This window comes from Lepus europaeus, chromosome 4 (genome assembly GCF_033115175.1).
Source record: "Lepus europaeus isolate LE1 chromosome 4, mLepTim1.pri, whole genome shotgun sequence".
Classification (NCBI taxonomy): Eukaryota; Metazoa; Chordata; class Mammalia; order Lagomorpha; family Leporidae; genus Lepus; species Lepus europaeus.
This window is the reverse complement of record NC_084830.1, coordinates 58,306,210-58,321,328: the sequence shown is the minus strand read 5'-3', so window position 1 is coordinate 58,321,328 and position 15,119 is coordinate 58,306,210. Positions and strand designations below refer to the sequence as shown.

Below are 15,119 nucleotides of genomic sequence, written 5' to 3'. Positions count from 1 at the left end.
TCAATAGTTTGGAAATTGTGTTCTGCAAGCCTTAGATGCCCTGGGGGCCTCCTTGGAGATGAGTTGGAGGTTAGGAAGAGACATAGTAGGTAAATGATAAACTCAGGTCCCCTGCGCACCCAGACTTTATTCCAACAAGTATAGCTCTACCCACATCTGTTTTTTCATATTGAGATTCAACATAAGACTTAATTTACTGAAAAAATTATACTTTAAAAAATAGCAAATGAACAATAAAGTTTTGAAAGCTATTAGTAAACTGAACCTCATTTTGTAGATGGAAATACTAAGAGGCTCAAGGAGATAAACTGATTTTTCTATAACTACATATCTAGTCAGTGATAGACCTGAGTCTCAAACCCAGGTCTTGTGACTGAATTCAATGTCCTTTCTAATTTATAGCCTCAATCTCAAGTGTTTCCCAGGGCCTGGTGCCAGTATTTCAATGAAATGAGACTATCTAGGTAACTCCTCACAGATAAGAAACAGTTGAGACCCAGCACATCTGTTCTACTACAGACTGTCTGTTGACCCTTAGCTCTGGGGTGACAACTAAAAGTTACCTTCTGGTGATGATCACATAGAGTTCAAGAACAAAAAGCCTAAGGGTGGGGAAGGGAGTGACAGCGTCCAGGAAGAGAGACGTACATAGTGGTCCAGTACTCACACGCCACTCAGCCTCAGTTATCTCACTATAGTATAAGGAATAGTTACGGCTACCTCACAGTGCAAGGAAAGGATAAAACTGCACATGTAAATAACACAGCGTGGTAACTTGCACAAAGTTATAGTCTTATTAACTGGAGCTATCAGGGGTTAGTGGCAGCACACATATGTACAGACAAAGGAACCTTTCCTACCACTTTTATTTAGCTCTTTTTTAAGAAACAAAATGCATGTGCCTAGAGTGTGGTCAGTTTCTCCCTACCATGGTTAAGTTAATATAGATGACAAATGATAGACTAAGTAGAACCTCTTTATTAAAAAATTTGATTACAAATGTATTTTCTACTGAGAAAGGAACACTGCCTATACTTAATAAAGAAATTTAAACTTTGGAAAGTTTTTATATGCTGTCTGAGGCACCAATCTAAAGTGTTGCTGTAGCTGAAATATCCTGTGATGTTGCCTAAATCAATATTTCGCTTTGAGGAACTTCTGTGAAATTCATTATTATGTAAAACAACCCTTACAGCAAAGGACTTTGATAACCAATTTGCGCTTCAGTTTAAAGGATTATAGAGAACTCATTTAAATATAAATCACCTCAAAGAGAAAAATGTGATCCTTATTTCATCATATTATACCTTCCAGTTTCCTGCAGTGAATAATACCTTGCACATATCTTCTTGGAAAATCATCTATAAACATAACACTAAAATTCAAGGCTTGCATTTTCTTTTCATGAACGACTGTCAACCTTATTTTTGCACCGGTTTAAACTTTCCCAGTCATGAGACAATTATTTTTAAAATGATAGATTTAGCCTTTTGATATTTATATCTTTCTTACTTTGACATGTTATGAAGAAAATGAATTAATTTAATTTGTAGCTTCATTCTCTTAATAATTATCGCCTCAATAATATACATATGTATGAAGATAAGATGATTATTTTCTAATATTTTCTTTATGAAAAGAAGTCGGAGTTGTATGGAACAAATTAATACTATATTATGGTAAAAGGGTAAAATGCATTAAAATTCATTAAAAATAGTAATACCTCATTAAATTTAAGGGTAAAGTCATTTTAATGCTTACTTGGTTGAAAGCTAATTGTTTAGTCACTAGCACTTACTCTTCATTATTACCCTGTTGTTCATCTCTCATTCCCAATTCACTGTTACACATTTGAAAATGATTTCTAGCATAGAATTTGTGGCTTAAGGAAGGAGAAGGAAGACCAGGAACAAAACATGGGGAACATCATCCAACATGGAACATGTTAAACAGTCATAGTGTCATTTTTTCTCTATTCTTTGAAGTGAATTCTCAATCTCTTAGGAGTAATCACAATGATATAAAATGACATCCCTATTCCTGAATTTGCATCTTATGATTTCCTCTCATCATTTGAACTTGTAAACTTCGTAAGAACAAGGTCATATCTTCTCTTTCCTATCTGTCCAACACCATATGCTAGGTGCAGGGCATGACATAGTGAGTTATTGAACTTCTTCAGGTCTCAAGATCCTCAAATGTGAACTATAAGAATGAATTTTGGCTCAAAATGTGTATCCCAGCTTTTAAAGTTATGTGTGAATCCACTGTGCCTATATAATTTTCTCCAATAAATACTCCAAGTAATACAATTTCTTTGGGGGATGCAGTAGCTATATAGATTATAGAAAACAATAAACAACCCTTAACATCAGTTTGTTTTATAAGTGTGCTTTATGCTTGATGATTCTTCTAAAATATTCCCATTATTTATATACTATAATATAAATTGTCATATACCATAACATATGTTGTCACATATGATAACATAAACTATGTGGTTTACCCAATGACATTAAATGACTAAAAAAGATAAAAGACTAAGAAGAAAAAGTAAGCAGTGGGTATCAAACAGTGAACACCCAGCAGAGACTCTGTTAAGTAAAAAGACAACTATACATTCTTTGTCAGCTTTATTCCCAATAGCATGCCTGACACATTAACAGCCAGTCTCATTTGAATGCCTCCAATGATAACTGAAATGTTAGGCACAGGCATTACAAAGGTCACAAACTGGAGTCCCATAGAATAAATTTACCCTGCCCATTTGATAAGACATCAACTTTTAAAAATTATTGTCCATAAATTGTAATAAGACAAATAAATAGAAAAATGTCTGAATTCCTGTGAAAATTTGAATTTTCCAATACTATTACTCTCTCTACTTATGTGGCACACAATTTTCAGTTTGTTAATATCTTTTCCAGCCAGCTGATTTATACCATCTACTTCATTCCTATTCATGTTGTTATCTGAGATCCCTGTGTTAGATTATCCTTACACTGAGCCAGGATGTAATTTACTTTCACTTGGTTCATTTATCCTCGTTATACCATCTAAAACCAAGCTTGATATTGAATCTCTTGTGAATATAAAAGTCCATTAAATATTAAAGAGAGCTATAATATTCTCACCCTTCCAAAACCTTTGAACAAAGAGTTGACATTCTTGGCCCATGGATATTCACTTGAGTTGCATTCAGATTTTGGTCAGAGCACCTTTGAAACCTTCTTTTGCCTAGAGAAATAACAAGACTGCTTCTTATGTAACTTTGGTTTTGCATCTTGAACTGCTGTCACCTCTTCTCTGGTCTGTCTATAGTTTGTTAACCATGGTTTGTGATACTCAGAATGGAAAACATTGTTCCAGATAAGACCTGACTGTAGCAGCACTTGACGTGACTACTGTTTCTGTTATAAATACTTCACTGTTATCACTGAGATTTCTGACTGAATTGGTAATACTTTTAGTTACAGATGTACTGAACACATGAATTGAGTTCTACTCCTTCCTGAAGCTGCATTAAAACATTGATGGGGTTAAAAAATAATGAAAATCTCTAGGCATAAATAAAACAGGAAAAAAATTAGAAGCTAGACAACAGATGGATAAGCATACCTACCTTAGCACATCCTACACATTTAATTCTAATTTTAACCACATAACACTACAGGTTCAGAGTTGAGGGTATCATCTCCTCTGGAAAAGGGGATATAAATAGATTAAAGTCCACTTAGGAAACATAGTCCTATATCCTTGTTCACAACTGCCCCTGCCCCACTTTGGCAGGAGGCTGAAGAAGGTTTCTCCACAGATCCTAAAACTATGAGTCTCAGAGATTGAGAGTCCCTGAGAACAGGAAGAGGAGTAAATGTTTGCACAATCATTACAAAAATGTTCAGCCTTCCTGTCCTCCTCAGCTGCCACAACGCTGGCACGACAGTATGACTCTTCATCTGGGAACATGAGCAACCTAAGAGGGAAGATGGAAAGATACTGCCCTGAGACTCCCAAGGAAATGGTCAGATCACCCCACATCGTCTGTGCTTACAAAGCTGCCAGTCAGTGTTTTAATACTCTCTGTTGATACCAACATTCATGAATCACCATACAAAAGAAAGAATTTCACATTAAAAACAACTGCCCCACCCCCCAAAAAAAAGGAAAGGAAAGGAAATCACAGGAAACAAAGATTGTACAAGAAAAATAAAATTTCAAAAAGAAAGAAAAAATGCTAATTAATACCCTCACATAGGTCAGAGATGATGTGGTAGTCATGAAATATAAAAAAAACACTATGGACCAATTGTTGCAAGGGCTTATAAAAGAGCTTTCAGAAACTAATTGTAGGGGCCTGTGTTGAGGCTTAGCTGTTAAAGCTGCCACCCATGACACTGGCATCTCATATGGGTGCTGGTTCATGTCCTGGCTGCACCACATCAAATCCAGCTCCCTGCTAATGGCCTGGGAAAAGCAGCAGAAGATGGCCCAAATGTTTGGGCCCCTGTACCCATGTGAGAGACCCAGATGAAGCTCCTGACTCAAGGCTTCAGCCTTGCTCAGCTCTGGCCATTGCAGCCAACTGGGGAGTGAACCAGTAGGTGGAAGAACTCCTCCCTCTCTTATTCCCACTCTTATATTTAACAGGGATCACTTTTCAGTTAAATTTAAACACCTAAGAATAACTGTGTTAGTTAAAGAGTTCAGCCAATGGTATTAAGTAGAACAACAACAAAAAAAATACTAAAAGAAATAAAATAGTAAGTTGTTCCTTGAAAGTCATGACAAGGGCTGATCAAGACATTGTTTCTCATAGTGCCCATTTCACTGCAACAGGTTTCCTTTTAGGTGCTCAGTTAGTTGTCACCAATCAGGGAGAACATATGATATCTGCCCCTTTGGGCCTGGCTTATTTCACTCAGCATGATGTTTTCCAGATTCCTCCATTTTGTTGCAAATGACCGGGTTTCATTTTTTTTAACTGCTGTATAGTATTCTATAGAGTACATGTCCCATAATTTCTTTATCCAGTCTACTGTTGATGGGCATTTAGGTTGACTCCAGGTCTTAGCTATTGTGAATTGAGCTCAATAAACATTGAGGTGCAGACAACTCTTTTATTTGCCAATTTAATTTCCTTTGGGTAAATTCCAAGGAGTGGGATGGCTGGGTTGTATGGCAGGGTTATATTCAGGTTTCTGAGGAATCTCCAGACTGACTTCCATAGTGGCTTTACCAGTTTGCATTCCCACCAACAGTGGATTAGTGTCTCTTTTCCCCACATCCATCTGTTGTTGGTAGATTTCTGTATGTGAGCCATTCTAACTCGGGTGAGGTGAAACCTCATTGTGGTTTTGATTTGCATTTCCCTGATTGCTAGTGATCCTGAACATTTTTTCATGTGTCTGTTGGCCTTTGGATTTCCTCTTTTGAAAAATGTCTATTGAGGTCATTGGCGCCTCTCTTAAGTGGGTTGTTTGTTTTGCTGTTGTGTCAGTTTACTTCTATTAGAATACAAGGCCTGGAGCGTCTCAGTGTGATAGCCCAGCAGTTAATTATTTTAATGTCCCCTTTCTCTGAGTACTAGAAAATATATTTTACGAAACACAGAGAAGTAAAATAAGAACGAGGAAAACATTCCTAAAATAGGGAAATAAAAGGCAAGAGGCAAAGGGAATCCTCAGGATGGAATAAAAGAGATTCCAGGACACAAACTTTGCAAGAGACCAGAAGGAAAGGAGTCTAGATCACAACTACTCAAAAGTTCTGGAAAAGATAACAGAATTGTCAGGATGACTTGGTGGGGGAGGAAAATTATTTGATTGTGTTAAGCTTTACACATCTATGTCAGAATGGCATAAATTTTCATAATTACATAGGAAGAAGTATATAAAACATGAATTTTTCAAAAGAAAATCCTAAAAACCCTTTATTTCTAAAGAAAATAAAATATTGTTCAGGACATAAAAATTATTCATTGTGTACAAATAGCTTAGCTGCACCAAGTATTTACATAGTTAAAATTATGTAAAAACTGAAAATCAATTAATCAAATTTATAGTATAACTCTTTTGAGAAATAGAAAGCTCATGGAGACAATATGAGCAAGAACCAAGTCTTCAGCTTCTTAAGGATAATGCCAATTATAATGCATAAAATTGATCTAGAAGCGGCAATATAAACCTGTCATTCATTCACAGATATCATGGCATACATTTGAAGTAATCAGCTGAGAGGAAAGCCCTTGAGGAGCTAGAAATGGTGAGTAGGTAGAAAGAGAAAGCTGCTATTTTTTATAACAAGTTTTACAGAAATGTTTGACTATAAAAATTAAAATCTTTGTTCAAAGAAGCTAAATGTAAGGGAAAAAAAGAGAGTTGTCACTGGATTAAACTTTTCTAGCTACTTGCTAGTAAGCTTCTGTACCTATTCCTCAGAAAACAGTTAAAGTAAAATGGCTCTGGACACATGTTAAAAACAGCAAGGAAGTCTTCATTTAAGATTATTGCAATAGGAGATGGAAATTCAAATTAATCCTATTTTTTCAAAAGGCAGAAGGCTTTTTGAATGTCACTTGAGTTAATGAAAAGGAACTGGAGGGCACTGGAGGTGGTGAGTGATGTTGGTTAGTAAGATTTGGCAGTCTAATTGGCTCTTAACAAAGTTAGGCTTCTCTTCCCTCCAGAGGGTGGGAGAAAGTGGCTTTATCTTTATTATTTATTTATTTTTTTATTCTTTATTTGAGAGGTAGAGACAGGCAGACATTCAAATAGGGTCCTCAACCACTAGTTCACTCCCCAGATGCTCATCCAGGGTGGGACCAGGACCAAAGTCAGGAATGAGGAATGCTGTCTAGATGTCTCCCAGGTAGGTGGCAGAAACCCAAATTACTTGAGCCGTAACTTCTGCTTCCAGGGTCTATATTAGCAGAAAACCAGAGTCAAGAGCTGGAGCTAGGAATCAAACACAGGCCCTCCAGTGCTGGAGAGAGGTGCCTTAACTGCTGGACTAAACATCCACTCTGACACTATCTTTATTGAGGATTACATGTCAAAAGGATTGCTTGCAGATCTTAATAAAAGTTTTTCTGCTCAGTAGAAGATTTACATCTCAATGGGCAGAGGAAGAATGCATAGCTGCAGGTTTTCTAAGTTAATATTCTAAGAAAAGTGAGGACCAGGGCCTATTATCAGGAAGAAGTTTGTCTATGGTTTAATTGAACTAGGCAGAACATTAAAGCCATCTTTTGTTAACAACTTAATTACACCTTCCACAATTGAACTCTGTCTCCTCACTGCCCCCATCTAAATATACTCTTCCCTCTGTGTCTTGTCTCTGTCACCTCCCTATTTAATAGATCCTGTCAATCAAATTGCCAACTTCAAAATCTCTTCTATTATTATAGTCAGTATCCCCAAGCCTTACCTTTGAGATCTGTTTACTTCACCCCTTCTTTAATTTTCCCCAAGGCTACTGCAACTCCCAAACCCACATCACTTCTCACATGTTCTGTTGTACTCACCTTATTTTTTAACAACTTTCTTGAGTTGTATTTTATGTGGAATAACATTTAATTATCTCAATGGCGTAGTTCAATAACAGTACTTTTACTGGATGAAGCATCCATCACCATGAATTAGAACGTTTTCATATCCCTACACACTGCCTTGTAGCTGATCATTTCACATGTTGCTATTTTCCTCTCCAATAAATAAATTTATTACTAAAATATTGAAGACTTCAGGCAGGAATGAAACAAAACTAGGTTTGCTTCCCACTGGAGACCTAGTTCAGCTTACTAGCTGCCTGAAACTAGGAAAATTACTTTAAAAATTCATGAAATTGGAAAAATAAACCTCTCTCTTAAAATTAATGTGAGGTTCAAACCAATACAGGATGTCAGTACTTAAAAAAATGATTTCTATCCAATTTGTGGTCAGCTCAACAATCCAGGGTGTTTCATGTAAACAAAGTTGAATTCATTTTCTCCATGAATATACTTATGTAACTGATACTGTAATCTAAAAGCATTCCTTCTATGTAATTTTCCTGGTGTTCATTTGCTCAGTTGATAGTAATGAGTTTCATCTTTCTAAATGGCATTTATTGGAATCATTGAGTTAAATTCATATTGTACACAGGTGTTATAGCAGATTTTTCAAAAATACAATTTAAATTGATATGCAAACACGATGATCCCAGGATACTAGCTGGCTGTAATAAATAATGTGACTGTTTTTGTATCAACATTATTTCCAACCATCTGCTAAGTACAATTCAACTAGCAATTATCAAGCAATTAAGTCAGCATGTCAAAAAACTTAATTGCAAACTCAACTAATTTTCAGAGTTATATTAATGATAGTAGCTGTGCAGCAAACTCAATTTAATAAAAATGCTTTGAACATAAATCCCAACAATTCTAACTTGTGTTCTGAATCATATATAGCTTTTGAAGTAGAACTAAGTGCAGAAAAATTATTTGAATATGAGGATTGAAAGTTACTATCAAATTATCTTATTTCATGGATTTTTAAAGCCTTGGGCCTTTTCTCTCACAGAGAAGTACTGATCTGTCATTTGTAATTCTTTTCCTTTGATAGTCATTTTTTAGCCAGAAAATTTGCCCCTAACTAAACAGATTTATTCATTCCTGAATTTAGAGATTGTCTGGTTATTGAAAACATTCAGAGTATTTTCTTGCTGTGTCAAATTAGGACTTTTTCAAGAGTTACATTTAAAAAAGCCTAGTCAAAAGAGTCAGAAATCCTTAAATTGAAATTCCAACTCTGGTATTTATTATTCTGTGACCATGGATATCTTATTTAACTTACTTATGCCTCTGTTTTCTCATGTGTAACATGAAAAATGCTCTATAAATGATACAATGCTCTATATTTCAAAGACTAAAACTAATGAATGTTATACAGTCAACATTTCATAAGCATTTATTAATTGGCAATCATTATAAACATTTTTGCTATTGTAGTCGATAATGTGGATAGTATTAGAGATCTCTGTTAGATGTAAGTTGCTGGCTTTCCAAAGCAAAATAGATTACTAACTCACTTACCTGCTCACAAAAGAAATGCTGTGGTCATCCATCACTCTGTCTTAGAGACACCAACAGACTCCAAAAGGCAGAAGTCCAGAGGCTGCCCTCCTTCCATAAGCACTCAAACACTTCACATTTTATTTTTCTCTTGAAGACTTATCACTATAAATAAGAACAGGTTTCTTCAAGAATATCTCAGACCAACACTTTATTTTGACTCCTTGTTTAGGGGCTGTCATGTACAACTTCTGTTTGGAGTCATATTTTTGTTACCAAATTCAATTGTCACTTTGACTATAAAAAGAATTTGGCATACAGAAATTTATTTTCATTATTTGATTTTAGAACCATTCATAGATATATTCAGCAGATATTTAATTTGACTGTAAGGTCAGTTAGTCACACGGGACACAAAAGTGAAGAAAAATGTTTTTACCTCCAAAGAAGCTTTAGAGACCATACAAGTTCACTCACATATACTCACCATAAAAAAGCAAAAGTGGTAAGTAGAAAAAACTGTGCAAATAAAGGAAATATTTTGAAGTAAAGAATAAATAGAATAATATTCATTTCTAAAATAATTAAAATTGGATGATTAGTCAGAAAAATACAGCAATTTTCTTTGTTTCTTTCTATTTCAGTAAGATAATTACTGGATCAAAATTTCCTGAACTGTTTAATAAACAAGATGTGCTTTCCTCTGTGATTTTGTTTAGGAAACTATCATTGTTCAGTGATTTTTACATTTCCTATTGAGGTGATGACAGTGCAGTCTATCACTAAAACCCAGAACTGATTATATTTCTGTTAGATTACTAAGAAATAATTGCCATCATAATTAAAGCTTTCTTTCTCAAACAAGATTATATCTTCTACACATTTAATTTTCACATTAATTATCAAATTAATGAAGATAATTTATAGTTTTCTTTGTATTGAACTATATTATTACACCATTTCTTTTGAAATATATGCTCAAATTGCATGCATGTTGTATGTTAATATGAAAAAGAGTATAACTTAATATAAAATATGTGTCTAAACATAGAAATAAAGAGGTTGTATTAAAGCCAAAATCCAAAATATCTTTGTAATTATGGTTCTTCATGATAGCTAGTAATGAGATTTTAATACAGATATTTGTCTGTATAAATTAATTAATATAGATTTAACTTAATAACTGTAGAGTCTGTAATGATAATGTTTGTTTTTTTTTCAGTTTAAGAACATAGTCACTTATGAGTATATCTCAAAAAATTGTGGAAAACTGAATTAGTTTATTTATATGTAAAAAATTTTGAAGCCCATTGTCAATTTTTTTCATAGTACACATTTTCTGTCAATTTTTTCTCATAATTTTCCTCACATGAGCACATAACAACTTCCTGAAACAGATATTACTTTTATGTTCATGCTTTAGAGAAGGAAATTATAGTTAATAAGACTAGTGATTAGGAGAGGAATGGATTCCATTTTCTCTATCCTATTTAATACCTTTTATTATCTTTTCTATGTGTAAGTTATTCAGTGAAGGGTACAGAGCACATCAAAATGTTTCTTGATAACCAATTTTTTTTATTAAACTTTTATTTAATGAATATAAGTTTCCAAAGTATAGCTTATGGGTTACAATGGCTTCCCCCCTCCCATAACTTCCCTCCCGCCCGCAACCCTCCCCTTTCCCGCTCCCTTTCCCCTTCCATTCATGTAAAGATTCATTTTCAATTCTCTTTGTATACAGAAGATCAGTTTAGTATATATTAGGTAAAGATTTCAACATTTTGCCCATATAGCAACATAAAGTGAAAAAACTACCATTGGATTACTAATTATAGCATTAAATAGCAATGTACAGCACATTAAAGACAGAGATCCTACATAATTTTTTTTAAATTAATTAACTTTCTATCAGTCTGGATTGATAACCAATTTGTATTGTGTTTTTTAGTTTACAAAAGATGGACATTCATGGCTGGCGCCGTGGCTCACTTGGCTAATCCTCCGCCTACAGCACTGGCACCCCGGGTTCTAGTCCCAGTTGGGGTACCGGATTCTGTCCCGGTTGCTCCTCTTCCAGTCCAGCTCTCTGCTGTGGCCCGGGAAGGCAGTGGAGGATGGCCCAAGTGCTTGGGCCCTGCACCCGCAGGGGAGACCAGGAGAAAGCACCTGGCTCCTGGCTTCGGATCAGTGCAGCATGTTGGCTGTAGCAGCCATTTGAGGGGTGAACCAATGGAAAAGGAAGACCTTTCTCTCTGTCTCTCTCTGTCTAACTCTGCCTGTCAAAAAAAAAAAAAAAAAAAAGATGGACATTCATATTATCCCCTTTGTAACAATGACCTTGTAAGGCAACAGCTGAAAATTCTAGAAAACTTAAACACATTTGAGAAATGGTTAAGACATTAGTAGAACAACCAACCATAAGACAACATTTGATCATCAGAGCTTTGGTTCATCGGAGGAGGAGAGGTCACATTCCCGTAGGGAGATCAAGAAAGTCAGCTGGGTTTCCAAAGATAACTGAAATAAATTGACATATAAAGCCAGATGAGGACTGCCCATCTTTAAAGCCTAGCCTTTCTCAGATTCTGTGCAAATCTGCCATGCTTCCTAAGCCAGATATCTTTTTAGAGGAAAAAATAGTAATATGACTTCCAACACAAAAATACAAGGGTTCTTCGAGAAGAAACATTTCTGAAATCATTCAAGAAATGAATATGCTAGAGCAAATAAATTCCCAATGCCATGTCAGTCTTAAGGAAAAGTCCATTTCTGTGTTATAACAAAAGGATAAATACAATAACCTAACGTTGAAAATGTTGGCTTCGAGAAAAGCTATGATAATTCAGAACATTTTTCACTGCATAGAAAATAATTGTTCAATCCTAAGCCATAAGTCCTCTCTATTTCTTGAAATACCAACTGCAGATCTTGACATCATGGGCATTTTGAATAAGAAACATGATGTCCTAGAGTGGCAAGAAATGAAAAGGTTGAAGGATAAGTATGAAAACCACTGTGAAGATAAACAATGGAGAGTCAAAAACAGAGAAGGGGGGCTAGTCTTGTGGTGTAGCTGGTAAAGCTGCCCCGTGCAATGCCAGCATCCCAAATGGGCTCCCATTAGAGTCTCGGCTGCTCCACTTCTGATCCAGCTCCCTGCTAATGGCCTGGGAAAAGCAGCAGAGGATCACCCAGGTGCTTGGGCCCCGCTACCCATGTGGGAGACCTGGAAGACCTGGCTCCTGGCTGTAGCCTGGCCTGGACCCAGCTGCTGTGGCCATCTGGTGAGTGAACCAATGATGGAAGATCTTTCTCTCTCTCTCACCTTCCCTCCCTCCCTCTCCATAACTCTGACTTTCAAATAAATAAATATATCATAAAAAGAAACAGAGTAGGAAAATCTTTTCTGTAAAGCCAAAAGATCAACAATAGCAGAGGCAAAAGAAAAAGCAAGAGGGAGATTGATGTCAGAGGAGTCAATACTCTTTAGAGCTCAAACTGACCTGTCCATCACAGATTTTTCTCACTGCATGCTGGTCATAGATGTGTGGGTGGGATTGCCTGGTTCAAGGCTTTAAAATTCAGAGCAAGTATTTGGTTAGCAGCTGAAACATCTGTGTCCCATATTGGAATGTCTGCATGTTATTTATGTAAAGGGAACAAATTTCATGTATTTCACATATACAGTTTTAAGAGCATAATGATACTCCCCACTCTACCTGCACTTCCTCTCTCTCTCCCATCCCCCTTTTCCTATTTTTCTTCTAATTTTTGCAATGCCATCAGTTTTATGCTGAGTTGAAATATGTCAATGCTTATTTTCCTTTTAATATTTCCTTTTAATATGTCAATGCTTAATTTCCTTTTTTAATACTGTAAACTCTTTTTGACTCTATGAACTATCTTAATTGCCATAAAATATCGACATATAAACTCAAGAGGCAGCATCCTGTAAAACTCAAGTAGAGTGATGCTCTAAAAATTGAGTGGTAGACCGGCGCCGTGGCTCACTTGGCTAATCCTCCACCTGCAGTGCTGGCACCTGGGTTCTAGTCCCGGTTGGGGCGGGTTGGGGTGCCAGATTATGTCCCGGTTGCTCCTCTTCCAGTCCAGCTCTCTGCTGTGGCCCAGGAAGGCAGTGGAGGACGGCCCAAGTGCTTGGGCCCTGCACCCGCATGGGAGACCAGGAGGAAACACCTGGCTCATGGCTTCGGATCAGTGCAGCATGCTGGCCATAGCGGCCATTTGGCGTGTGAACCAACGGAAGGAAGACCTTTCTCTCTGTCTCTCTCTCTCTCACTGTGTAACTCTGTCTGTCAAAAAAAAATTGAGAGGTAAAGAACAATAATCAGAATTAGTGAAAACAATTCAGTTTTTGTAAAAGTGATGAACACATGGAAATAAGTTGGGGAAAGAGAAACATAAGATGGCCTAATTTATTAAATATTCAATGCTTCTTGATATTTTCAAGGATGAAAAACAACCATTAGAGGAAAGAACTGTTATGCTACTAGCATAAATTCTATCTTGGTGAGTTTCTGCAAATGGAATGTATAGACCCTAACAATCAGAGTATATTCTGTTAATGTAAATTATAGCTTTATTTGTTGAGCACTTATTACTTGCAAATCACTACTAATACTTTGATTTACTAATCCAAACCATGAATAAGTTTAAGAAGTAGTTATCCCAATGAGTTGAGGAGAAAATTGAGGCACAATGAAGGTTGATCATTTCTGTTTTGAACAGCATTGCATAGCTACTAAATGGTAAAACTTGACTTTGAATCTAGGTTGTCTGACACCAGAATTCATGTTCTTTTCATTGTAGTGAACCACATCCACAAAGAGAACTTAGACTTTAAAATTTCAAGGAATTGTATTTAGAGATATATCATCTGAATGAAAGCATATTCACTTTGGTACTTTCTTATTGAGTTTTTCTTTGTCTTTTTCTTTTAGATTTGAACTTGTAAATGAGCTTTTTCCATCCTTCTTCATTGAATAAACAATTTATGTTTCATTTCATTTTTTGCCCTTTATTTTTGCTCTGTTTTCTCATCATAGAGACTATCTTTATAAGAAAGGACTACATACAGGATAAAGTAATGGGAAAGATAAATCTACTTACATAAAGCTTTGTTTATGTACTACTACCATCTGAATTCCCTAATTTTTGATAATTCCATTTTAAAATTAATATGCTTTCATGTAAATGCACATATATATATATAAACATGATTGAATAAATTCAGCCAAAACATAATATTACCTATTCATAGCATACCTTTAACCATACACAGAATTTACCCATCATAGACTGTTTCTTCATGGTTTATCCAAATGGCTCGTGGGCAACCCAAGGTAGTAGTCATTTGCTTTTTCCCCCCTAGAAGCTCAGAAGAAGCAATTGGAAGAGAGTATAGAGCTGATCCAAGACGAATGTGTGTCAGAGAATGCAGATCACTCTACAGAGGAGCCTGCTGAAGGAGGGCCAGAAGCGGATGGAGAAGAGATGACTGATGGGATAGAGGAGGACTTCGATGAAGATGGGGGTCATGAGCTGGTAGGAACTAAATATTTGGTGTCCACACCCATTGAGTAAGAGCACTAGTATGTCAGCAATACATTCATTCTAACATGATTAACTCATTTGGGGAATATTACTTTCTTATTTGCACTACTAAAGGGAACATTAATTTAGTGCTTTGCACATAGTAAGTGCTCAATAATCTTTTTGTTAACAAAATATCAGGATATAAGGGAAAGAACCATAGAAATATGCTATATGAGAGTAGGAATAACTAATGTCCCAAATGAAAGATTCTCTTGTGCAAATCCTTCATTGTAAAAGGAATCTTGCATTTGTGAAAGTACAAGATAATTGTATATATAAATACAATATACTAGTACTAAATGAACATTTACTAGAAGATACATATCTCTCCTTCTTATTTACTAGTTTTAGTCACTGATGGTAATTAACTATACTGGCTGCATAGCCAAAAGTTTTTTCTCCAGGCTTTTACTAAAATAGCATGACTCCTTGGAGTATGACTAATTCA

At 35.8% G+C, this 15,119-nt stretch overlaps 1 protein-coding gene across 1 annotated transcript in view; it reads left to right on the top strand.

The window, feature by feature from the left end:
* RALYL (RALY RNA binding protein like) overlaps positions 1-14,659 on the top strand; it is a 405,662-nt gene extending 391,003 nt beyond the window's left edge. The window contains exon 7 of the mRNA XM_062189870.1: positions 14,448-14,659. Within this exon, the coding sequence (XP_062045854.1) occupies positions 14,448-14,659 (212 nt within the window). The remainder of the gene's footprint in view (positions 1-14,447) is intronic.
* The last annotated feature ends 460 nt before the right edge of the window (positions 14,660-15,119 follow it).